The 27,310-nt window shown below is 30.0% G+C and overlaps 2 protein-coding genes and 2 long non-coding RNA genes across 5 annotated transcripts; 2 read left to right on the top strand and 2 right to left on the bottom strand.

Annotated features, from left to right (window-relative positions):
- Positions 1 to 55: 55 nt before the first annotated feature.
- LOC130669686 (uncharacterized) lies at positions 56 to 22,588 on the bottom strand. Of its 2 annotated transcripts, none has more exons than XM_057472704.1 (11): positions 22,398 to 22,588; positions 22,187 to 22,326; positions 21,935 to 22,076; positions 21,621 to 21,864; positions 21,195 to 21,292; positions 7,911 to 8,275; positions 6,474 to 6,837; positions 4,484 to 5,579; positions 4,228 to 4,407; positions 3,822 to 3,959; positions 56 to 1,701 (listed from the first exon to the last, which is right to left on the bottom strand). In XM_057472704.1, the coding sequence occupies exons 1-11, from the start codon at positions 22,586 to 22,588 to the stop codon at positions 1,480 to 1,482; spliced, it is 3,180 nt and encodes a 1,059-aa protein (XP_057328687.1). In that variant the 3' UTR covers positions 56 to 1,479. The 2 variants fall into 2 exon arrangements, with proteins under 2 accessions (XP_057328687.1, XP_057328688.1); XM_057472705.1 differs by having other exon boundaries at positions 21,935 to 22,067.
- LOC130669692 (uncharacterized) lies at positions 9,058 to 11,635 on the bottom strand. Its single transcript, XR_008990233.1, has 3 exons — positions 11,621 to 11,635; positions 9,201 to 9,315; positions 9,058 to 9,077 (listed from the first exon to the last, which is right to left on the bottom strand). It is a non-coding gene; the product is annotated as an uncharacterized LOC130669692 (long non-coding RNA).
- On the top strand, positions 10,689 to 22,554 carry LOC130669691 (uncharacterized). Its single transcript, XR_008990232.1, has 3 exons — positions 10,689 to 10,935; positions 11,643 to 11,787; positions 22,414 to 22,554. It is a non-coding gene; the product is annotated as an uncharacterized LOC130669691 (long non-coding RNA).
- On the top strand, positions 17,469 to 20,525 carry LOC130669688 (prolyl 3-hydroxylase OGFOD1). Its single transcript, XM_057472708.1, has 2 exons — positions 17,469 to 17,666; positions 17,744 to 20,525. The coding sequence occupies exon 2, from the start codon at positions 18,233 to 18,235 to the stop codon at positions 20,168 to 20,170; it is 1,938 nt and encodes a 645-aa protein (XP_057328691.1). The 5' UTR covers positions 17,469 to 17,666; positions 17,744 to 18,232; the 3' UTR covers positions 20,171 to 20,525.
- Positions 22,589 to 27,310: the final 4,722 nt, after the last annotated feature.

The raw sequence follows: 27,310 nt of genomic DNA, 5'->3' as shown, positions 1-27,310 counted from the left end.
AATATAAATTACTACTCGAATTAATTATACAATACATTAATAATTAGAAATAGTCATTGAATTTGATATTATATTATATAAATAAAATAAATGTAAATTTACATAATTTTATAACGTAACTTTTTTTTATTTTTTCCACTTTTAATATTTTATTTCTATTTCTATTTAATTACTCACGCATACAAATAAAACTCATACAATAATATATCTGCACAAATTTATTGTATATACAGATTTAATAAAATGTCATGTAGAGCTCTTACTACCGACATATCGTTTAGCATAACCAGTAATTTAATTAATTTTTTAAAAATTCGCTGTTACCCATCATCGTGAATTGTAATTTACAAATAAAATATTTATCTACTCCTATTACAAATTGTTTACACAGTAAAAAAAAAAGTATTGCGTCTTAAAAATTTTATGAGTATTTATTAGGTAAATATAATCGATAGGCAGCTCACGAGTTTTATTAAAACTCAAATAATTAAAAAAAATATACAAAATTATTAAATATATCAAGCACTCACTCATCAATTTTTTTTTTTTATAAATTCAACATTCTATTTTAATTCATTTCACTTAATCTATTATCACTGATTATTATATTTTAATTAATAAAAAAGAAACCGACCACAAAGACACACTTTTTTTTTCTTGTCATTAACTGTAAGTAAAAAAAGGGGATTTTTTTTATTTCTTTTCTATAAAATAAATAATTTGTGATCGTTTTTGACTTTTATTATTTTTTTTTTTCATATAAAAGTGATAATAAGCTTTAACTCATCAGTGCAACAAGCAAAAAATTACGGTTTTTAAAACCGCAAATAATTATTTACATGCAATATTTTTTTTTTATATTCAATTTTAATTTTTTAATTTTTTTTTATTGTAATATATATATATTTAATAGTAATGCCGAGATTATTCAATAAGTCGATTGTAAATTTATCAATATATATATGTATAAATCAAGAAGGCGAATTTTTTTTCTTTTTTTTCAAATCATCGGTCGTTTAGGTCCATTAAGTCTAAGCAATAAAAACGATTCAATAAATTTAAATGACTTTCTTATCAATAATATAAACAACTTAATTAATAACTAATCAATTTATTAACTCACTATTATTTATTACTATTTAATATATAAAAAAAAAATTATCAAGTCTCAGGAGCAACCGATGGCTTGAAAAAAAATAAAATAAAATAAATCTTAATAAATATATTCATCGGAATCTTTGATTTAACGATACAATAACGCGACTATTTATTAATTTATGACTTTCTTTTGTGTACGCTTATTAAATTGATAAAATTTTTATTATTTTTCATACTATTAATTAATAGATTTATTTTTTTATTTACGAACCAGTTGAACGAATTATTTTAAATTATTATATTTTACGCAGCAACATCTATCGAGGATATTTGACTATGTTGCTCATTATTCCAATGTTCACTAAAACAAACAGCCTGCTGTTATGTTTTCGGAGCAAAGATTTCAACAGATTGTTGATTCTGATTTTTCATTGATTTTCTACGATCCTCAAGCATTTGACGACGTGCTTGTTCACGTGCTTCACGTGCTTTACGATTAGCCTCACTCGTTACTGTTGATTTTGGTTTTTGATTTATGACAACACGACGTTTTGTATTATTGCCGTTTTGGGTTCGCGTTGCTGCTGATTTTTCAACGGCAACCTGAAAAAAAAATCCATAAATTAATTAATCATCTCTAGACTGATTATTATTTTTTTTTTTTATACGTTCACTGCATACAGGAGATAAATTAACTCCTACTGCACGCATGTAAAGGAAATTCGTTCCAAAAAGATTCCAAAAAAGTTGGAGATGTAGAACTTCTAAATTTCAGGCAGATTAGAACTTTTGTAATTTTGATAATAGAAAAAAAAGTTTATCTATAAAAAAAACGTTCATAAAAGTTTAAACATAAAGTCCTAGATAAACTTTTGTTTTTTACGATCAAAATTACGATCAAAAAAGTTCTAATCTGTCTCAAGTTTAGAAGTTCTACATCTCGAACTTTTTTGGAAGGAATTTTTTTTCACCCGTGCAGGTATTGGGCAGGTAAATATTTTTACATATTCGCCCATATGAAAATTTTTTGTTACAGAAAGCTTAAAGATTATAGTAACTTACAATTACAAATAAATACATACTTATTATAATTAAAATAATTTTCTTAAGTTGAAAAATTGTACATAAATTAATTTTTATTGTTATCAAATAATAATCAGTATTTTATTTTAAATAAAAAATATCCATAATATGAATTTAAGAATAATGAGAATAAAACTCAGTACGATATAAATATATAAATACAATGACAATTGACAATAAATTTTCTTTGGTTTTAAAAGACTTTTTTTTTTAATTTTAAAATAATTTAGTAAACTATTTATTACCAAATAATTATTACCAATAATTCTAATAATTAGAATACTATTTTTAAATTTATTACACTGATTGAAAAATTTATTAAATAAATTCAAAATAAATTTATTTAATTGCTTTAATAGTAAATTAAATTTACGTTCATTTCCCGGATCGTTTGAACTGACTTGAATTTTTTTATAAATTAAATTATTTGAATTTGTTACTAAAAACTGTAATTTTTTATACTGATTAATAATTTCCCAGATATCAATTAAATAAATTTCATCATTTTTATTTTTAATTTTATGATGGAGATGATTAGGATGAAAAGGACGTGAGTAAATGAGATATTCCACAGCAAAAACACGTTTAATTTTTCTACCAATTAATTTCTCACGTTCAACGACATTATTATTAATATTTCCAAGGTCTCTCGATTCATTTTGACTTTTAATCGAGCTTTTTTTTCGTCTACAAAGTGACTCTTTTCGCTGCTGGTCGTACCTCTTCATGCGATCCAATTTGCTGTCCAAAGTATTTTTCTCTGCAGTATTTTTCTCAAAAGCTGTTATTTTTTCACGACCAATAAAATCGATACTGTCAATAATTTCTTTTGAAAATGGAATAAAAGGTTGCGAGTCACTTTGCGACCAAAAGAGACACTGATCATCATCAAATAGACTTTTATTTTCTTCAATTGATGCCCGTAGCGGATAATTGGTGGCTTCTTCTGACGATAATAGAGATTTATCTTCGAAAATTCTCTTCATTCCAACAAAAGATTCTCTTATTCGTTTACTATCTTCTTTCTTTGTCGCAACGTCTGATACTTTAGTGTCTTCAACTTTTTTTTTCATTAAATTTGTTGTGGTTTTTTTTACTTCTCGGCCAATTACTTTTTTATTACACATTTTAGACGTTTGCTTTAATTTTAAAACACTGTCGCACGTTAATTTTAAAGATGGAGTATTTTTATATTTATTTTTAGACACTTCTGGTTTATTATCATTATTAATATTATTTTTTTTTACTTTATTTAATTCATCAGATTCAGACAAAATAATAGAGTTAACAATTTCTTCACTTAAAAATGATTTTTCCGAATTTATTTCCGATTTTTTATTATCAAAAGAAATTTTTTTTATATCTTGAGATTTTTTAACAGAATTTTCAAAGACTTTTTGATGTTTTGGAATTATTTTTCCATGTTTTATGGTATTTATTGCACGTGGAATACCACTTTGGGGTCGAAAAATTGCTCGAGTGGGTTTTCGAACTGATTGCGAAGATTTAGGAATTGACTGGACAGGTTTCTGAGTACTTGGAAGTAATGTAGGATCATGAATTTGATGACTTGATTGGATACGATGAGAAGTAGGTACAGGAACAGGAGCAGGAGCAGTTGCAGGTGAACGTGAACGTACCTCTTGCCACTGAGAATTTCGTAATTTCTCTAGATGATCAAATATATCATTGACTTGGACAACTTGAAGCATTACCATATCCCAGAAGCCAGCTAAGTCTTCATCCGTCGTCGGGAAAACTTCACCAGGTATTTGAGTCTGCATTAAAACGAAAAAAATTTTTTTAATTATTACTAGTATTGCGGAATGTCCGTAATTTTGAAATTCGGTCACAAGATAATCCGATGACGGTCTGGTGACCGACGGTCCTGTTTAAAAGCGAAATTACCGTCACAAATTTTTCGGTCAGAGTCCGTCATTAAATTTTTGGTCACAAATTAACGTTTAGTCAAGAATTTTGTCAGTCACAACCGGCTAGATGTAAAATTTATTTTTCTCTCCGTAATGTAAATAAATAAAAACTTACAATATTTTTTTGACAAAGTCCTTCAAATTGTTGCATTTTTTGGGTCGCAAGTAATCGAGCTTTACCAGCAGCAGATCGTAATTTACCCGCAGCTTCTTCTGGTAATGATTCACCACTTGCTAATTGAGCTTCAGCGGACGCAGCCAATTTAAAAAGTCTATCAGTTTCAGCTTTCAATAACTAAAAAAAAAAAATTATAAATAAATAAAGTATTAAAAATAATAAATAATTAATATTTGTTTAATTTTATTCTTACTTTCATAAAATAATGACCGTCTTTTACTTCAACGGCATTATTTTCCTGTGTCGCTTTTGGCAATTCAACAAGACTAGTTGAACTAACGCTTGTCTCAAGAACAGGTAACACAACTTCCGGCGCCGCTGGCTGTTGATCCGTAATACTTGTCATACTAGGACTCAATTTCAACGAATCATTTTCATGATTTTTATTTGCCCCAAGTAATTGCGCAGTTGTAATAATATGAGTAGTATTATTAGAAAGAGTATCAGCGCCAGCAGCAGCAGCAGTTGAAGTTATTGTAGCAGCAGGTACTTTCACTACAACCGTAACATCATTTTTCCTTGATGAAACAGATATCCTATGCATAGGCTTCACAATCTGCTCACTTCCATCAGTAGGTCTACGTGGACTTACAACCGGCAATTGTGCACGAAACTCCGGTCTCAAGTGACGTAGAACTGGTAAATTTTTTAATGACTCTTCATTGTTGGCATTATCGATACTCAAATCATTTTTATTACTACTGCGGCTGTTATTGAGTGATGATTTGTTACTAAAACTGCTGTCGCTATTTTGAGATTGATTAGCACGCTTAAAAAAACCCTGAGCCAAAGCACCAGGTCCGTAGAGTCTCTCAACGCGCTGCTGAATGAAAGATTTTTCGCTGCTGGATGACAAATTTATCGTCTGATTCTCAATCTCTATAGAGGATCCATTCAAGAAACTGTCATCGCCGCAAGACGATATATTTGACAAATTCGTGCTGTTTAATCCTCGCGGTGATGACGCAAATGAAGAGTTTGGAGAAAACGATTTATTTGTTTTATTATTTATTACCGTTGATGTCATGGTTATTTTTTTATTCACCGAACCGTTATTGCCACTGCGAATCGGACTGATGTCCGGATAATTTTGATGCACTGAAATTCCACGATCCACTTCCGAATAGCCCTGGAAGACATTTAAAGTACTTCGTGACTCAACAAATGTCTCTATTTTACACTCTTTATTGCCATTTGTAAATCCGTTTTGACGATCCATTGCTAATGGTGATATTGATTGACTTTTTGTTGGATAATTGTGCGATGGTACTCCTAAATTTTCGTTAGACCTAAAATCACAATAAATAATATTTAAAACTAAAAAAATTATTCAGCAATGGGCCAGTTCTGGACACGTGAAAAATTTTAATAAAATAATTTGTAAAATACGCAGTCATGATTAATTTTGTCTGTCTTCCAAGATATTTTTGTCAGTCTATTACAATACAAGTTTTTTTTTATTTTTTAATTAATTAAAATGAAGTATTAAATGTCCAAAAATGAAACAGTGGCCACAAATGGTACACAGAAAAAAATTCTCGACTGAAAGTAAATCTTGTTGACTCAAGAGAATTTTTTGAAAACCTCAATCTTTTTGATATTAGTAAATTACACACCTAGGGAGGATAGGACATTTCAACCCGCGTGTATAATCGGGACGTCGTACCTTCCTCCGGGGTGTGTGTACATTTTTCCACCATTCCTGCCCCGAAAGTTTAAATTCTGCCCTATTTAGAGGGAAGAAAGTCGTTCTTTCCTTTTATGAGTAAAAAAAATGATAAAAGTTTGCGCCTGCGCCATTTTTTCTACAAACAGAGGCAGAAATTTAAACTTTCAGGTCCAGATCTGGTGAAAAATTATAAATCTCTGAGCAAGAAAATCTAGACTTCCTGAAAACGTTTGTCTTCCAAAATATTTTCTTGAATCAAGATAACGTTTTTTTCTGTGTACTTTTACCCCAATTATCATGTACCTGAAGATCAGAACGTTTTTCGCGAAACGAAAAGTAAAAAACCCACTGGATTTAGATTTCTGAAATGTTTTGTACGTCAGCCGAAAATTGCAGGCCTCCCCTAACTATCCCTTAAGTTAAATTATATAAATTTTTTTTATTTTCGTTGCGCGAAAAACGTTCCGATCTTCAGGTAAATCAATAATCCACTAAAAAATAAATAATAAATTACCGGAAACCTGCAGGACTCGTTTCACGTGTAATTAATCTTGAGCCAGGACTGCTGTCTCTAGATCTGAATCCTTCCCTGAGTTTACTATCGTACCTCGTAATACCCGAGTACCCACTGATACTGCAAGCCAACCCCAAGTAACTCGGCTTCTTAGCCGTCAGCTGGTCAGCTGCTGTTTCATTCTCACCATTTATAATACTATCACAATTATCAGGGATTATTTGTTCCGTTGTTTTATCCAGCGTATGCTGATGATGCTTTTTTATTGTTTCACTGCTATCACCACCAGCAGGTGTTGTGTCTCCGTTAGTCGACAGATTTAAACTGTGCAATGTTCGCTCCGACACAGAATCAACTGTCGGTTCTGTAAAAAAAAAATATTGCCAGCATTAAAATTAAAATAAAAAAAATATTTATTAATCATAATTATTATTATTATTAAATCGCATTTAATTGCATGTGTATTTTATGAGCTAGAGTAACAGAAAAAATATAAAAAAATCACACACATCACAAACAAGTTTTATTCCCAGGAAAATAAAATTCTAAGTGAGTATAAAATAGGCCAGAGATATAAATCCTGTCTCGCCTAAACGAGAAGTACATCAAGTCTATATTTTAATTTTAAAAAAATATAAAAAATATATAAAACTCAACTATTTAGCTACTGTAAGATTGGATCAAGACTAGAGAGAACAACTGATAAAACATTTTACAACAGGAATAGCTTCTATGCTTGTATAACGTATTATATATATATATATATATATATATATATATATATATATATATATATATATATATATATATATATATATATATATATATATGTACTATAACTATGACTATGACTATGTCTATAACTATTACTACTACACTATTAAAGTTATATATATTTATATGAGTTAGAATACAACAGCTCGCGTACAAAGTCTACGTACAAGTATAGGAAATGTATGCAAATACTAAGAAAGTGTATTAAGCATTTTGGTGTCTTTAAATTCTGTTGGACACGAGTCAACAGACGGACAAAAGTCTTGTCCTACAACTAAATGTGCATACCCACGAGCTAATTTTGATCTTAGGTGCAGTCAGAATAGAATAGAAAAGCTCACTAAATTATCTTTCTCTCTTTCTCTCTCAATCTCTTAATCTTTTTCTGTCGTCTCAGTGATGTACAGAAATGCGAACATGAGTTACACGAGGGATCACCGACCGTACATCCTCGGCCAATATCGTAACCTTGAAGAACTAATGCTACTAATTTATTCTAAACTCTAGATAATCAACAAGATACTCTAGATATTTATTTATATTTACACTCAATAACTAATATTTACTGTCAACTGACTTATTAATTAAATGTAAACGTGCAGTTACAAGCTACAAATAATCATTATTATAAATAAATTGATCTAGGATAATAATAAATCCAACCTGATCGGTCGGATGCAGAGCGATCGACGTCGAGGCTGCAGCTACCGATGCTCTCTTGACTGGTCATATTGGGATGTTTAACTGCAGCTGCAGAAGCTGCAGTTGTATCTCCAGCACTTCCAACACCGCTGCTGATATTGACGTTCTCCACAGAGTCAAGTCGCTGATAATGTAGCGGTTGGACTGCCAAAGACAGTGGCCTGGTGCGACGATTAGGCCTGCCACCGGGCCCACCGCCACCACCACTACCCGGTAGTCCTGTCACCGTCACCGTTGTGTCTTTCCTGTCGTCCTCTTCCAGACCCGCCACCTCACTGTGGCCACCACGACTACGTCTTTCCTCTGGAGTGCGATCCTCGTGGACACTGTCGATGCGATTTTTTTTTTCATTCAATTCATTTCATTTCAATCCATTTTATTTATTTTTTTTCGCTACTACTTAAATATATAAATATATATAGACACATTTATACACATATTTATTCGTTTATTGTTTTATTAATATGTTAAAACGTGCGTGCATGTGTTAATGGAGGGCAAAGCTGAGAGTCTCTGGTGCTTGATATTAAAATCGTGCTGTGCAGTTCGAACATCGATCGCTTAATTTAATTCTCAATACATTTCATATTTATTTATTACTAATAAATAAATAAATATATACTTATTTATGTGCATTAGCTATTACACTGTAAAAAAACGAGAGTGAATTTGGATTTTATTTAAATCCGAATTCACTCCATCACTCGGAGTTCCGGAGTTTAAAAAAAAATCACTCCGAATACGGAGTAAATAAGAAGTTTATTTTTTCAGCGGAGTAATTTTGGAGTGATCTAGATTTTATTTGAATCTGCATTCACTCCGATTCAGAGTTTTTTTTAATAAAATAAAAAAACAGTCACCCGCTCCGCATTTACTCCGCTAAATTTTTACAGTGTATGAATTAGGCGTGTGCATAAATTATTTACATGCTGATAAATTATTTTTTAAATTTTAAATACTTAAATTATCAATTTTCATTAATATTAATAATTACAAAGTTTGTAACTGTAATTAAAAAATTTTAAAATATATAAAAATATTGACTTTGATGTAAAATAAAAATGATCTATAAGATATAATTATGAAAAACAAAAAAAAACTCACACAGTTAATTAAACGCAGGGTTTTCTGTAATTTAAGAGCCCTTATTAAATTAATTATTTACTTATTTATTTATTATTTAATAATGATATTAAAAGCGACTAGTCCAGGCGCTCAATAATTATCTAATACCCGTTTGTAAAAAAGTACCTGCACCGCCAATGTTTCCATATGAAGAATCGTGAAGGGCCTTTTTTAGTTCCCGCAGGGTTTACTGTGTACGTACCACTTTCAATTTTCAACGGCATTATTATTTTCTTCCTCACTGAATAATAATAATAGTAATAAATAAAAAATATAGACAACCACTGAGATATCAGAGACGAGATTCATGTGAATTTAAATTTATAATGGTAATAATAATAATGATAAAAAAAAATTTAATCGATAAACGAATAATAAGATAGTGAATAATATTAAAGGTGATTTATTAAAACTGGCTGTTAGCTTTTATATTAAATTTGATGGTGAGCTTGACGACGAAACGACCGACTCATTGGAGTTAACGCCAGCCAAAGAGTGACTGCAAGATACCGCGGACTTTCACGTACTCATCCTCAGTTTGTCTCTCTTACATTCAGAGCTTTTACACTTTATCATCATCAGTGTCTTTGTCTTTGTCGAAATCTACATCTACATCTACATCTTATACTACTACCACTTCTATTAGATTTCGGTCTTGGTCTTCTCCTACCTCATCTTCCACGTAGTTATTTGTTCCCTTCCTGATGTAGATGAGACGGAGCCAAGTATTTTTGGAACCCCTACTGGTACAAAAGAAGAAGAAGAAGAAGAATAAGAAGATGATGGTGATGAAGAAGAAGAGGAAGACGCGAGTCCCCGAGTAGTTGTCGTGGCACGCGCTGCTCTTCAACTCAAAACAGTTTCAATGTGACAGATAATATCACTTCCTTTTTTCTTTCTCATGTACTTAGATATTTTTTTCTACTTATTCTTTTTTTTTCTTCCATTTATTTATTTTTCTTCGACTAAAATATACGCATGATTTTTTTTATTGTTGACATTTATTATTTTCTTTTATAAACATGTCTTTTATCATGACGATTTAACATCCACACGAGCGCGAAAAGCCAGTACGAGTTAACATAATAACTCTTTATGAGTTTGTTGATAAGTAAAATTGAGAACTCATGTTTCATAGTGAGTATACTCAAGTGTATTGGGGGAGAGCCATCAGGTATTAAGTGTCTACACACGTGTCTAAAATGTCTGGTCTACATATGTACGTCGACATCACTTACTATCATATTAACACCAGCATTAAATATATTTTTTTTTATTTATCTTTCAAGCATCACACTTTCTAGTCTTCTTTGTACGTTAAAAAACCCCTAAGATTAATTACTTATTCCAAGTCACAGACAACTTTTAACTGAAGCTATTCAATTTATTCCATCATCAGTGTAACATTTTACTAAAAGTTATTTTTTAAATTAATGATGAGTAAAAGAAAATTGTCTGTCTTCACTCAAGTATCCATGATACCGCTTGTGATTATTATATTATTTTTTAAAAACCATTGACATTTCATATGAATCTCTCATCTCCACTCTTATTCCCGGGTTGTAAACCAGCATCAGCATCAGCAGCAGTAGTATAGTAGAGATCGTTAGGCATCTCGAGTGGGTTCTTCGCGTCTTGCATCAAGTGTCGCATTAAACGAACCAGAAACTTGTCGACGACCATAAGATTTTTTAAACCTACAACCTCCGTGCGTATATTACTCGTCGTCAGTTTTAATTACTCCAACTTGTACATTATCCCTTTTATGCATCATATTTTATATATTTTTATTTGCTTATTCAACGTTGCGTTTTATTCAGATATAAATCAGTCGGAGTTTTAAATAAAATTCTAAAATAAAGTTAAGTCAAAAAAATATTATAATTTTTTACTGCCATTAAATATATTAATATATATTCCGGTAACTTGGAGTGATGAACGTTACAGCTTTTAAGTAAAGCTTTCCTGTTGGATATTGAATATTTAATGACACCGTCCTTGCCCCTGGCAACGCTCGTTGTTTCATCGATTCTCCCTGCTCGTCGATAATAGTTAAATGACCTCGCGTGATGCAAATCATATATTACTCACATATACGTGCATATGTAGAGACATAGACAGACCCTGGCACCAGACAACAGGATGATGGTTTCGTTTAATTTCATATATATTTATATATATATAGATAGTCATGTAATGACACGACATGATGACTCGAGCACTACATTGTGCAGCAGCAGCAGCAACAGTAGCAGCATTTGAATTCATATAATATAGCATCCATCGTATGCTATTCTGCATTCCCAGACGGCGGCCAATCTCTTGTTCTCGTACTATCCATCCGTTACAAGCCATTATTAACACTTTTATATTTTTTTCTATTCTCTTCTTCATTTCCTCATCTTTATAATCTGACAATTTCTTCCATTACTCTTCTTTATCCGTCCATCCATTTTAACGTTTATTAATTTAGTTGACTCAGCTGATTTACAAGATTTTTCTACCGTAAAAATAAATTTATAGAATAGAAAAAAAAAAAATTTTACCAATTAATATTTTTTTGTCCAGGTTTTTTTTGCTTCCTCTTCCTGTCTGGTTTATAATTACACTGTGCGGATGATGATCCGGAAAAGCTGGTGATATTCGTCATGCCTACTGTCTTCTTACTCTCCCTCGCTCTTGACTCTCTCCACTGTGATCATCATCGCAAGGGGTAAGTGACACCGCACGAACTTTTGGTCTCTTCTATCTCTATTTATAAACTTTAAATAAACCAATAAGACTTTTGAACCGTAGCGTATACTCTTGTAGGCTTTTTCTTAGATCTTAAACTTGTAACTTTGTTAAATTTTTTTTTCATCTTATACTATTTATTTTTACTATTCTTTCATTTATTTTTCTACTCAACTCATATTAATATTACATTACTCTCTATATATTTATTTTTAAATATTATTTGATCATTGATTTATTTAAGATTTAAATATATTTTAGTACTGCGCACAAAGAAGCGGATAATAAATAATTTATCATCAATAGAATATATATTTATTTAAAAAATATATAGTTGATTTGAAATAGCGGGAAAGGCTTGAGTAAAAATGCGTGACGCAGCCGGAAATGGAGTAACCGATACACTTGTGAAATGCTTCGCTGCATTACACGAAAGGAAACAAAATTATCATAATAATTCTCTACAAGTACCTCCGTCAAAATTATTCATCTTTTTATTATTTTGAATATTTTGTATATTTTTTTTTTATAAATAAATATATACAACTTATTCTTTTTGATTCCCGATGCATGAAGATGCGCACAAAAAATAAAAAATTTATATTTTGTCTTCATTCTTAAAAAACGTAATTCTAGTAATTGAATTTTTACCATTAATATTTTATTTAAAATTATATTATTACACAAATAAGAGCTTGTAATTGTACTTCTGTTTGTCTGAGAGAGGATAGAGGTGGGTCGTGTCATTAAAACCGCCTACTTGAATTTATGTCCTGGTCTCTCTTTTTATTATTCAACTGTTAACACAACCAGTATCACGGTCGCTCGAAATTTAATGCGTGGGATTTCTTCTTTTAAACTCAAAATTGCTCATTTATTTTTATATATTTTTTAATAAATATTTTTTATTTAAATATATTTCACTTAACATCCTTTGAATTCTTGTCTTATATCATGTCTAATTATTATTATTATTATTATTATTATTATTATTTATATAATTAATTACTTATATAATATTAATAATAATAATTATTATGGACTTACGAGTTTTCTAAGGCAAGAAAAGTGCATTCAATTAATACAAATTGCTTGGAATAGTACAACATCTCAAGCATGGAGTAATACACGAAAGAATGAAAGGGTTAATAGTAATGAACGTATATTACAATTAATATATAAATATATATATATAATATGTGGTGCTAACAAGTTTGAAGATATGAACCGCTGAAAATTTTATGTAATTATAAATAATATCTTATAAATTTATTTTAAAAATTTATTGTTTTTTTTTTATAAAGTCAATATTAATATAAAAAAATGTATCAACTTATACAGAAAAAAAAAGCATTTTTTGATGCTAAAGACATTTTGGATTATGAATTGTAGAGAAAAATTATAATACTGAAGTTAGCAGGCATCTAATAATTTTTGAAATTTTTTCAGAACGAAAAATTATAAAAAAAAAGTATTTTAAAAAATTGCACTGATATTTTTTTTTAATTTTCTATATGTGCACTTTTTTTTTTTGGAATTGATTTGGTTAAAAAAAATAATCCAAAAATTGTCAACTGTCAGTTAACTTCAGGATCATGAAAAATTTTCATGATACTAAAGTTAGCAGACGTCTAATAATTTTTGGACTTTTTTTTAGAAGATAAACCATGAAAAAAAAAATATTTGAAAAAATTGCACCTGTAGTTTTTAAAATTTTCTACGTGTGCATATTTTTATTTTATTTTTTTGCAATTGATTTGTTGAAATACGATAATTCAAAAATTTTTAAATGTCTGCTAACTTCAGGATCATAAAATTTTCTCAAGATTAGAAACAATTTCTCGCTTCAAAAAATTTTTTCTCACCCTAAGTAAATTTTTAATTTTAATTTACAAATTACAAATACAAAAAATTTATTGGGACAAGTAAAAATTTTTTGCGCCAAGAAATCCCTTTTTTCTGTGTAAAAATAAAAAAAAATCCTGAAGTTAGTAGACAATTAACAATTTTTTGATTCTTTTTTCAACATGATACTGAAGTTAGCCGACGTCTAATAAATTTTTGATTTTAATTTAGACGATAAACTGTAAAAAAATAAATATTTGAAAAAATTGCACCTGTCGTTTGTTAAATTTTCTATGAGTGCATATTTTTATTTTTTGTTTTTTTGTAATTAATTTGTTGAAAAAAAAAATCCAAAAATTACCAATTGTCTGCTAACTTCAGGATCATTTTTTCAACAAACAAAAAAAAAACTAAACTAAAAATATACACATGTAGAAAATTAAAAAGGCTGTAGGCGCAATTTTTGAAATTTTTTTTTTATAATTTGTCATTTAAAAAAAAACCAAAAATTATCACACGTCCGCTAACTTCAGTTTCATAAAAAAAAATATTTAAATATTTAAATTACTAACTACGTTGTTAATAATAAAAATAAAAAAACTGACAGTTTAATGTCGATGTTTTTATCAATATAATTGAATATTAAATAAAATTTAAATACTTAAAAATAAATAGAGCGATGAGGTGATTTAAAATTCATCTGATTATTGGATTTAAATAAAAATAAAAATAACAGAAAGTATGTAAGTGAATATTTCCTTTTTTTTTTTTACGGAAAAACTTTTAATACATAACATGTATGTCAGTCTATAAACTAACTAACAAGAGGAACCGGATTTCCGAAAAAGGAAAAACTCCAATGCAGGTTTAGCTACGTCACAATATCGACAAAACGCCCACACATCATTTAATGTATGCAATTAAATATCTAAATAGTAAAGGAGTAACACCACATCGTGTGATACTTTACTATCAGTAATGTGTATTTTGATTGCAATAGTCTACGATAAGACCCAAAAATAACTGCAATCACAAAAAGGTGTGAATATCAAATGTGGATAAAAAAAGAGAGAGGATCCATCTTTCTGTAGAGGGAGAATCTCATCTAAAGAACCTGTTATGTTCCGGATAAACTTTTAAACATACTCAGGAATTTAATGTACACATGATGAGAGATAGAAAGTATGTAATAAAAAAAAAAAAAAAAAAAACAACATAACTGAATATAATATTTATGTGCGCGCAATTGAAATAAAAGATTGACAAATTAAATAAGTAAGACAAGGAAACAAATAGTCAAACAATGAATAACGGAATTTAACGAAACATTAACAGGGTCAACGTTGATTAGTCATAAGTGTACCTAACATTATTTCTATTTAATAGTTTATAATAATCATAATTATTATTATTCACCTTCTCCATTGATAAGTAGGCTTGAAAGAGGCTTGGGTAATTGAACCAACTCTCAACAAGCTCAATTATCTGGAGACAGCTTATTATATTGACGTTGTATTGCCCATAGAAGACACCAAGATTGCTTATATACAACATATATGTATACATTTATCACTAGTAACAAGTTATTCAGTAAATCTGATTAATCGGGACTAGTGTATAAGCAGAGGCGTGATCACAATATAGCAACGTTATTTAATTAACCACGAATGGATTTACTGAGAGTACCGGAAGATAATTATACATCAATCTCTCCCTCGATAAAATTAAATTTCCCCGGCTGGTTGGTTATTTGTCGCCATTTAAATTTTTCATTCATAATATTTATGTCGTATGTAAATATATGTATGTAAAATTTAATGACCAAGTTTTTTTAAAAAACTAGTACAAGTCACCGGTGTATGCTGAGAAATCTTAAACTAGTGTTAAGAAAGTACCGTTCAAGGTCGACACGATACCGGTCGATACACAACATCGTCATCTTGCATCTCGTAATATTGCCGTTATAATTTTTACCTGATTGCTAAATTAATAGTCATCATTTATATATATATTTTTATCGATAAACTTTACAATCTACTGCTGGGGTAATTAAATTTTATTTTCCTCCTCATATTAAGTCGTTGCTCCGGATTATAAAATTGAAATAATAAATATTTTGATAAAGTAAACAATAGATTTTGTTCGTAATGTATTTAGTTGGTGGATTATTGTTTTATTTTATCCTAGATAACTTTTTCATTGAACGTAAGCTGATTCATTACAAATGTCATACATAACTTTTAAACTTCTATTGAAAAATATGAGTGGGAATGTAGCAGCCATCAGACAAATTTAAAATTATAAATAAATGGAGTAGATAATTAAAAAAATTAAATTTAAAAAAAATGCACTTATTAATTTGAACATTTTTTGAATTTTATTTTATTTATTATTTACTCGATTCATTAATAATTTTAAATTTGTCCCATGTCTAAGACATTCAAACTCATTTGAAAAATAGTTTGCGTGTATTTGTGTGAGTATGTAATTAAAAGATAATAAAAAAATCATTGTATTATATATAGATATATATATATATATATATATATATATATATATATATATATATATATATAATTAATTAAACTCACTGCGATAATTTCCTGCATGCGGTGATACTAAACAGGTGACGTTTAATAATCTAGTCTAATTTGATGGACAAAAAAACTAATGATACACAATTGCGACACTTTTTTTTTTTTTTTTAAATAAATAAAAGGTCAATTTGAATTTAAAAACTGGTCCTTGATATGAGACAAGTGCACATTTAACATCCAAATTGTTTAGTGATAAATAAAATAGAACGAAGCACAATTTTTTATGTGAAACTGATGGAGATTTTGTTGAACTAGTGGTTATTTAATGTTCTAACAAAAGGATATCGTTCAAGGAAGTTGATACAGACACTTGAAGGAAGTCTCACAGGATGAGATGATGAAATCCGAATACAAGGAACGAGACACCGAACGTTCACGTCGTAACACACAGCGGTAAAGAGCAACGGTGTTTTTCCCGCAGGGGAAACAACACACAAGTAAAGAAGAAATGATGCTGATGTGTAGTGGTGGTAAAAGTAATGCCAATGAATAACCACTAACCACTACCACCGCTTTATATTTTACTTAGCTCGTGTTGTATGTCTACATCTACTACTATACAACACGAGCACGACCTTTACTTCGTTCTATTTATTAAATATTTTTTTTTCGGCTCCCTTGTCACAATATAACGGACCCAAAACTCATGACCGAAATTAACTAAAAATAATTAAAATTTTTTACATACTTTTTTTTTAAATTATTGATCCAAAAATTTTGTTTTTTAATTAATAATTACTTACATATTCAGCTAGTTGATTTTATTTGCCGCCCGTCAACTGAACGGCTGATGTGTGATTTATTTTTAAACTATTTCGCGTGACAGTTAATTATTATTTATTGATAATTTATAAATTTATTTATTAAATATTTATTATTTTATTATTATTGACAGACGATAGATTTATTTGAGGGTGTGCCTCACTAAAATTTATTTTTTTTACATCAAACCCGTCACTGCTAAACGCGAACCGTCAAACGTGGGAAACGCGGACGCCATCTTGATACCGACTGCGGCGGTAGCGCCGCGCGCGGGCGCCGAATCACTTAAAATCTTTTGCGCGCGGAAATTTAAATTCGAATTTTTTGACATTTACTGATTTTAGTTAATTTACAAATTAATTGATTGTTATTTATCTTAATTAAGTAACTAGTGAGTGAATTAATATTTTTTGCATTTAATTAAATTAATAAAGCGAAAAAAAAATTTATTTAAAGAGGGCGCCGTTGTTGGGTTAATACGTCAGTGTATGTTCGATCGGGTCAATGTTTTCAGAGTGTAATAATAAAGTTTATAAAGAACACAGTATGGAGCAGAGTGACAAGAAGAGATATAGTGAATTCTATTTGCAAAAAAATTTTTAACTACACGAGGTCACCAGGTGTATAGATAATTTAAAATTACTATCAGTAAAAGGTAATAAATATAAATAATTTATATTTTAAATTCTTATTTAAATGAATAAGTTTAAATATATTTATATTTTATTATAGATAAAATTACATGTGGTATAAAACGTCGACCACGTGGGCCCCACGTTTTTGAAAACAAGTGCCGAAAGTTATTTTAATTATTAATTTATATCACGTAACATAAAACGAGAGATTTTTAGACTGATTTTATGTGAAATTAAATTTTTTATATATTTTTTATTGATAATATTGATTATTAAACCCAAGATAATCGCCGTATAATTTATTTTAAACGTGTGATTATATTTAACTCATTGAAGTTTATCATTATTTAACGTGACCTCGTTTTTTAAGAAGAAATCATTTTTTTAGTCGAGGTAACTTCTGCTAACATGAATTTATTTATGATACGTCAATAATAATTAAGATAAATTTATGAATAAATAAATCATTTGGTTGATAATTATTGTTATTATGATGCTGTGACTTGAGGTAATTGATAATCCTAAGGAAGAAGATAAGATATTATTTGAACAAAAGGACTGGAATAAATTAACTGAGTGAGTAATTATGGAGAACGAAGAACCAGTTCTGAAGAAACCAAGACAATCAATTCTATCAAATCATGTTGAAAGTGTTGAACTACAGGAAATATTTCGCAAACACTGGTCTAACCACGTGAGTTTCAAAGCTGATAATTTGGAAATAGTCGCTGAGCCATTTCGTGTTTGCAAAATATCAAATTTTATTAAGAGCGAACAGTTCATGGAAGAATTGAAGAGCGAGTTATCAGAAGTACAGAGTAAAAGAATACTCCTGGATTTGTATCAACTTGAGCAGACAAGTGACCTGGGAAATCATTTGGTTGACAGTATTGAAGTATTTCATCGTACATTTCGCACCGACATGGTGAGTTGGATGGAAAAAAATACGGAAATTCAATTGAACTCTACAATATCAATGACTGGCTCCTGTTATTACGACACTGATTATCTGCTCTGTCATGATGACAACATGGGCGACCGTAAAATAGCATTCATATTTTATCTGATGTCAAATTGGACCGAGTCTGACGGTGGTACTTTGGATTTATTTGATACTGATGAAAGAGGACTACCGCGAAAAATCGTTCGTTCACTGGTGCCAGAATATAATTCACTTGTTTTTTTTGAGGTTTCAAACCACTCGTACCATCAAGTGGCTGAAATAACATCAAATTTATCAAGATGGTCCATAAACGGTTGGTTTCACGGTCCGAAAGTCGAAAATTTACCACCTAGACCTCAAATCGAATACAAATGGTTAATCCCAATAGATAATGACCAAGACTTGACTGCTTGGATCACTGATACTTATTTGTGTCCTGGTATCGTTGCTGGTATAAAAGAAGACGTTGAGAAACAATCGTACGCTTATATTGCGCAATTTTTAAAAGCTGAAGTTTATGAAAAATTGTCTAAAGAAATAGCTGACGATTCAATCAAGTGGAAGAAACTTGGACCGGCAAACTTGCGCAATTATGAAGTTGCTGATGAAACAAGTTTACCAGGAACATTGAAAAAATTATATAAATTATTCCGTTCGCTGTCGTTCTTTCAGTTACTGAAAAATTATACTGAATTGGATTTAATGCCTGATGGGGAAAATATGAAACCGAGAATGACTATTGAACTACAGCGATGGTCTAAAGGCTGCTACACACTTATCTGTGATAATTATTGTGATGAAGATGTAGACGAAGAACAAATAAATGGTGCCGGTGTTGAGACTGCTGATGGGGACGGCGATGATGCTGATGGAGTTGCTGGTGATGAAGATACAGCTGATGAAAATCATGAGAATGATGAAGCTGATGATGACAAAACCAACGTCAATAGTAGTCGAGGCGATGACAAATTACAAAGACAATGTAATTTTTTTAAAATAATGAAAATTGATCGCGGTACCAAGACAAAGAATGATAAAAAAGACAACAAGTTGATCAGCGACGATAACGATGCTGATAATGAAAACGACGATGATGGTTTTGACGATGACAAAGTGCTGCGCAGTATTTTGAAGTATAAAAAGCCTAAGGTTGACAAGCAAGATGAGTCTGAAGAAGCGTCCTGCTCAAAGTCTGAAGACTTTTCCAAAAGAAGCCCACCGCTGCATCCTGATTCCGAGGATCCCGATGTCTCAGACATCGGGGATTATCTTTCTGGATCTTCACGATGCTCTGATGACAATGAAGACAATGGAGATGAAATAGACGATTACGATGACAGTAATATTGAACCGGGAACATTGGATGTTATCATGCAGTTCAATACCATGCATCTGTCGGAATCAGAGACCATTGATTACTTGGATCCTAAGGAACAAGACAGCGCTCTTATTCATATCGCTCCTCAAGACAATCATCTCTGCTTAGTTTACAAAGAATTAAGTACCTGCAGACTCCATAAATATGTCAATCACTACTTCGAGGGATATTATTACAACCTTATTTGCACGTACCGTGAATAAAATTGTGTATATGGGAATAAACAATAAACGGAGTAAGATGAAGAAAAATTTATATCACATCAAATCCAATTAATAATAATATATAATAAATAAATAAATATATAAATCCACTAAATATAAATGTGTAATATAGTTTACCAGTAGTAAGGGAATTAATACTGAAAATTATTGAAAAAAAAAATAGAATCATCATAATAATGACTGTCATGTAATTAAGAATAAAATTACTGATGAATTTTATACAATCAGGTTCAATCAAAATTTTTTTTATAAATTAAAATTCTTAGGATTTAATCCTTCGTAATTGCATGTAATATAGTATTTGTATTAATAAAATTATCAGTATTGATGTCAAGCTATTATTTTTATTTTTATTTTTATTTAATAAAATAATTTACCTGAGTATTTTTTAATTTTAAAATTTGTACTAAATAATTTTTTTTCCTAAATTTTGAAAAATATTTAAACTAAAAAAAAATACATCAATGTGCGTATAATTAATAATTAGAAAAAATTAATTAATGAGTAATTAGCTAATCACTTATAAGTGTAACAAAAAAAAAAAAATAGGGACTTACGACTCGAAAATGCAGATTTAAAAATCCATTCATACGCTAATTAACATGTATTCAAGTGCATACATAAATATATATACACGCGATAGTAGTTAGAGATATATTTGTAAAAAAAAATTAAACTAATACGACAAACTTGATAAACCATGCGCACTTATTAATTAATTAAATACATTGCTGAAGGTGTATTTGATAAATTAATTAGCAAATTTTTTATTTATTTTATCATTGATATTTTTTGTCACAAGTTCTTTGCTTCATTACTCGCTTAGCAAAAAAAATAATAAATAAATAAATAACTATATAATTTATTATTATTATTAATTATTAATATTATTAAAACAGAAGCACAAGATGGTTGGTAAAGATAATAATCTATCATAAATTGAATACTGTTAGTAGTGAAAAAAAATTAATTAAAATATATAAATATAGATAATAGAGCTTACGATTTATCTAGCGGATCTTCCGCCAATTTAATATCATTTCCTTGAATATTTTGATTTTCGTCACTGGTAATGCTGATAATAATTTCATTATTTGGCATCTGCAATAATTAAGTACCGTCAGATTATAGATGAAGGTTTTATTTATATAAAATATACTGAGTAATTTATAAAAATCGATTGAGTTGAAGTTAAGTGTGTGTACTAAGTTAATATTAAGTCAATTGATTGGACAGAGCCTCGCCCATGGATTTATATCGTGTAGGAGACAATCGTTCCAGTTGATCAAGATCGAGTATAGGATCAAAGGAAGGTGGAGATGAAGATGGAGTTGTTTATGTTGCTGTTATTTGTGATGATGATGACGATAATAACGTTAGATAGCCAGATGATGAGGAACGAGGGACGATTTGATAATTTAAGACGCACCTGAGAAGCCGAGGACGAGGGTGAGGCACTGAGCATTCTCTTTCTGAGCTCGTTCAACTGTAACTCCTGCTGGTAACTGACGTCACTGTCTTGGGATTCCGCGTGACGTGGATCGTCCACGGACTCTGTTGAATACTCGACCCGGATCCATGGGCATACCATCGGCGATGAGGGTAAAGAATTTTTACTTCCCGGTCGGGGAAGTCTTGGGGACAATCGTCGAAGTAACGAAACTAATTTTGATCTGCAGATAAATTACTCCGTTAATTATTTATTTTTCTATGTCATATATCAATAATAATAATAATAATAACTTTGCTGTGGGCGTACGATGACCACCAAATCTTGGACTACGTGATAATAAATGCTCAGCACTACGACTCGTGTCTTGCCAGTCAGAGTTGACCCTTCTGCCCATTCGCCAATCAAGGCTACTACTTTGGCGACCTGGGTTGACTTTAATTAAATAAAATAAAATAATTTATTTATGTTATTTATTAATAGATTGATTTAATAAACTATGATAATATTAATTGATAATAATAAAAAATAATTAATTTAATTACGTGGATCTGAAGGACGTTGACCCATTCTCCAATCTAGAGATGAACTATTTCTATTGACATTATAAATGTTATCACAGGATTTAGTGGCAAGGCACGTTCCTTGACGACGCCTCAGCAGTCTTGATACTGGTCCCAAATTTCTAAAAAAAAAAATAATATAAATAAAATATAAAAAACTGTAATTTAAATTTTGACTAATAATACTACTAACTTTTTAAATTTTTTAGCATGACTCGGTGGTTTATTTTCACAAGAGGTCATTTCAATTTCCGGTTCCGGACAGTATGTACCAATTCTCACGTGACTATAAGCAGCCCTCAGTTGGACACCATCAAGAGGACGAAAATTTCCACGTTCCGTAGATGACACTCGTACTATTTCAATCTTCGGACGATTTTCCATTCTCAAATTAATTTATCTCCTCTCTTTCTCTCATACTACTTTTCATTTATCAACTTATTTACTCATGCATTACTCATCAATTGGTTTAATAACAACAAATTATTGCAACAGTGTAAATATCAATACAAGTTTGCCAAAGCGTGTGAGGCCATCCTCCTTAAATAATAAAAAACAACAAACTAAAAAATAATAACAGTAAAAAAACAAATAAATAAATAAATTAAAATATCATCGATAAAATTTAAACGTAATCAGATTAGATCCTCCAGAGTAAACGGACAGAAAACACGCGACCAATTATCGACACCTATTATTTGTGATGAAAAATCAAACTCAATAATTTTCACTCCCGTGTAAATACGACCCACAATAGACACGTCAAATATTTAATTGTCCAGGTATAGATACACCAGATAAAGAGCTTACTTTTTTTTTTATCATTCATAATAAATAACACGTCAATAAATTTATAGAGCGGCAAAAGTCGGGGATTGATGATAAATATAATGGACAGATTTATAGATAAATTGATAAAATATTGACTTTTATAAATAATAATAAATAAAAAGAACAAAAGATCGTAAGAGCTAGAGGATTTTATCGTAAATAGTAGCAAAGAAAAAATAATTTATAATTAAGCGTGTGCTCGAGTGATGGCTTTGTGATGTTACGCTTCGACGAGCACCGTACAGCTTTAACTATTATATGCAGTACATAAAAAAATATATGTATATATATATATATATATACATAAATATAAAGTATGTATAATATATACAAGCCCCAGACCTTTGGTTCTGTAACACGTGCTCGACATATAACGTCTAATATATGTAATCTCCCGTCAATACACACTCAAGTGTCACAAACTAAGATAAATATTTACTGATATATTTAAGTTGTATATTGTATAAATACTCTCCGATAAGATTGCTTATATATATGTGTGAATATAGATATAATAATTATAAATACTATTACATGTTTTTATCATGACCTTACGATTTGTCTACACTATTATTCAATAGCAATATTAATACCAGCGTTTGAATTTATCATAATTAGTCAAATCAATAGATGATTGATTTATTATCTTAATTATTTATATCAATGAATATTAAATATAATGATGATAATATATACAAAAATAGAGTTAAATAATTATTGCGATTAAAGACTTATGAGGAGTATTTTTAGGTCGTATCTCAGAATTATTGCGACACATGAAAGTCTAAGTCTTGATATAATATGCGTCCTTGCCAACTATACAATTAGTATTATATATATGTGTATTAAATGTATGAGATACTTGGATTGCGTGAGCATTGAAGACTATATTAGTGTAGTGTTGTGTCTCATTCATGATCATGATACACTTTATGATACAATAACACAGTAACGTGTGTGAGTATTTAAAATGACATTTTTTACAGCTCACGTTACCACGTAACGGGTCTACTGCACTAATTTTTAATTGCATATGAAGCGCACTAGCACTAGGAGTTATGGCCTCCTAAATTATTGTTGTTACATATGACATTATTTTGTGTCCTTATTTTTTATGCTGCTGCATTTCAATGCTTTTATGCGAAGCCTGGTTGCGAAGCTCGCGGCGACAAAACAATAAGCTGCATTTTTTTTTTTTTTAATTATTCCTTTGTATTTTTTGTTTGCTAGGCTCTGCTGTGAAGTTTAAAGCTTTGACGCGATGTTTTCTATTCTTACTAAAGTACCTGATGGAAAAATAATGCATTGCTGAGTATGAATACGAGCTGCAGCAATGAGAATTTGCATTGAATGTGGGTTGACCTGGTCAATGCATGAACATTTATGCTGGATAATTTTTTTAAATATTTAAAGTTTAATTATACTTGAGTCTAGTTAAATGTTTAATTATAATTGGAAAGTTATTGATTTAATTAAAATTAGAAAGTTAAATTGTGTCAACTACCCGGTACCCGAATAATAAATAAAAGATGAAAGAAAAAACCTAGTGACCGGTATTTTGTTTGTCGATAAATTATTTCAACCGTTCATTCATCAGCTTTGTCATCACCTTTATCCTACATATAAAAATAAAATTTTTCCATCAGATAATTAATTTATTACGGATCGTTTACTACAATATTAAATAAACTACCTGATAAATACGGCCCGTTTTACGGGCTCGTGTTGTCTCATATCTTCTAATTTAAATTTCCACGTTCAAAAAAAAAATATATACATTTTTATTTTGCCTCTTGAATTCTGCTAAAAGTTTTTTACCCCAAAGAAAGAAAATTTAGACAAAAGAAAAATAATAAAGATGCACTTGAGTTGATTACTTGCTTGACAAAAGCCAGAGACCTTATTTTACTCTCTTGACATTTTTTAAAATATTCAATTAAACTTTATAGATCAAACACCTACGTCGAGTTAAATCCTACAGGTCATCATCATCATCATCATCATCATCACTAGCATAAAAAATTTCAACAAAGCGGACCCACAGAAGCTACAATCAACACCAATATAAAAACTAATTATTGATACAGCCGCTGATTAATAGAAAAAAAAAATCAAAATCAAAACGTACTTAATAAAAATGTAGTGTCTCATAAAAATGTTTCCGCTTCCGCACGAAGATCCTCGTCGTCGACACGACCCAAGTGACTCTATTTATAAGACCGTACTCGGTCTGAAGCATATTTTAATTATATTTTTCACTCTTAACTCATTTACAATTAAAAAACTGTATCTTCCTCACTGGAATTCACTTTTTAAACTCCACACTCTCGACAATCTCCAGCTCAACCCATTCAAATAAAAATACCTCCCAACTCCAGCTCCAAACTAAAAACCTAAACAATCAAGTACTTATCTGGCCTCTAGACCTAAAAATCATCAAGCTCATGACCGCACTGTTGTACACCACAAAATAAATACAAAACCTCGTCTCCAGCACAACTGCCTCAAGGTGTACACTTTTTCCCTCGCTTTTTAGCCGTCAAATCAGGTGTGCCAGGTGCTTGTGCTCCTGGCTACCCAACACTAAACAATAAAAAACAACACAAAAGGATCCTGTTTAATTTTAAAACCCACTCCAGTACTCAGTTACGAAACTATACTATAAAAATTTTTTTTTATTATTATTTTTACCGTGTAGTGGTGCTCTTAAACTTGATACTCCTTTAACGAGACGATGCCGTTGACTGCCGAGTAGAGTACGGAGTAGACATTGAGATCACTAGATATAAAACACATCTATATCTATACCTACTATACTATTTCTCTTTGATAATTTTCTGTCTTACTCTTGGCTATTGGACACCGCCCGTTCTGTGTGATGATGATGATGATACACACTCTCTACGAGTGCTCATGCTCACTCATGCTCTCTCTTGCCTGTGTTGTCTTCTGCACACTTATGTTGACTGTAGACACCGCTATTTATATATATATTTATACATCCATACATCAGAACCACCAGATACTAACAGACCTGGTGGCCGTGTGATGTTTTCACCAGACCTGCGCCGTGACTTTGGACTTCTACTCCAACATGCTGTGATATTTTTTTTTTATTATTTATTATTATTATCAATACTCAGTACAAGGCTTTTAAATCCGTACTTACTCACACTTACATTATCCCTCAGCATATTGACTGGCGATCAGTTTTTATGGACAATTTGTTTTAATTAATTTGACATTTCATGAAATTTTATGGCTTCAAGGAGGATTTAGCTGATGGTTATTTAAGGCAGCTGTATTACTAATTAAATCGATAGTATTATTGAAGATAATGATGGGCGTACGATTGATTGTCGGTATTACGGCGTTATTTCTTGGAAAATCATGGGTTAACGCCCGCGAAGGTGACTCGAGCATTAAATATTTAACGCATGCGCAAAACAACTCATTTTAACCGCGCTGTTGGTTTAAATTATTATTATTTGTTTTGAGATGTCTAATATAAATAATAATAATAATTACAAGTGCAACTAATACTTGTTAATTAATTCTAGGTGCTGTGCATTCCACTGCGCGCTCGAGTAAAAATATTAACATCTTAAAATTAATTAATTTTTAATTAAAAAAAACAATAATGATATATGAATATATACTTGTTTTATATTTTATTCATTTTTGTCAGGTACAATTTTTGAATTTAAATTTTTATCTTGATCCTCATTCTTGACGTTTGAATTTATTATTTTGAATTAAATTTATTTGAATATTTAAAATTTTTTCTTGATATTTATTTTTGAAATATGAAAAAATTAAAGTAAATAGAAATAATTGAAAATAATTGCCTGCAATTAAAATATTAATTCTTGATGGACTCACTGGAAAATGAACAGGAAATCTGAAACAGAAAGTCTATTCTCCGGTCTAATCCTCAGTCTCTATTTCCGTTTCCGTTTATTAACTTACCCATTAATAAACAAGATACTTATTATTGTAATAATAATATATCTGTAATTAAAATAATAATTTTTTAAAGATCTAAAGAACACCGACTCACTTAATCACCCATTCACGAGCAATTGATAACTATTTTGATAAAAGAAAAATAAATACACTAACAGTTTATTTTAAATCACGCGTTGCTAATAAAAAATCACTGGTGCACAATTGACATCGATAAACTAATAGTTAATTAATTAATTAATAAAATAAATAAATTAATTGAGCAAAATAATAATAAATTTGTAAAAACAAATGCATTGACACAGCACC

This window comes from Microplitis mediator, chromosome 6 (genome assembly GCF_029852145.1).
Source record: "Microplitis mediator isolate UGA2020A chromosome 6, iyMicMedi2.1, whole genome shotgun sequence".
In the NCBI taxonomy this organism is placed as follows: Eukaryota; Metazoa; Arthropoda; class Insecta; order Hymenoptera; family Braconidae; genus Microplitis; species Microplitis mediator.
This window is presented reverse-complemented; position numbering and strand designations above follow the sequence as displayed.

Coding starts and splice junctions, on each gene's coding strand:
- LOC130669686 (XM_057472704.1), bottom strand. CDS start 22,588: ATGGAAAATCGTCCGAAGATTGAAATAGTACGAGTGTCATCTACGGAA. Junction 21,865..21,934: donor CATCGTACGCCCACAGCAAA/GTTATTATTATT, acceptor ATTTATCTGCAG/ATCAAAATTAGTTTCGTTAC. Junction 4,408..4,483: donor ACGGTCATTATTTTATGAAA/GTAAGAATAAAA, acceptor TTTTTTTTTTAG/TTATTGAAAGCTGAAACTGA.
- LOC130669688 (XM_057472708.1), top strand. CDS start 18,233: ATGGAGAACGAAGAACCAGTTCTGAAGAAACCAAGACAATCAATTCTA.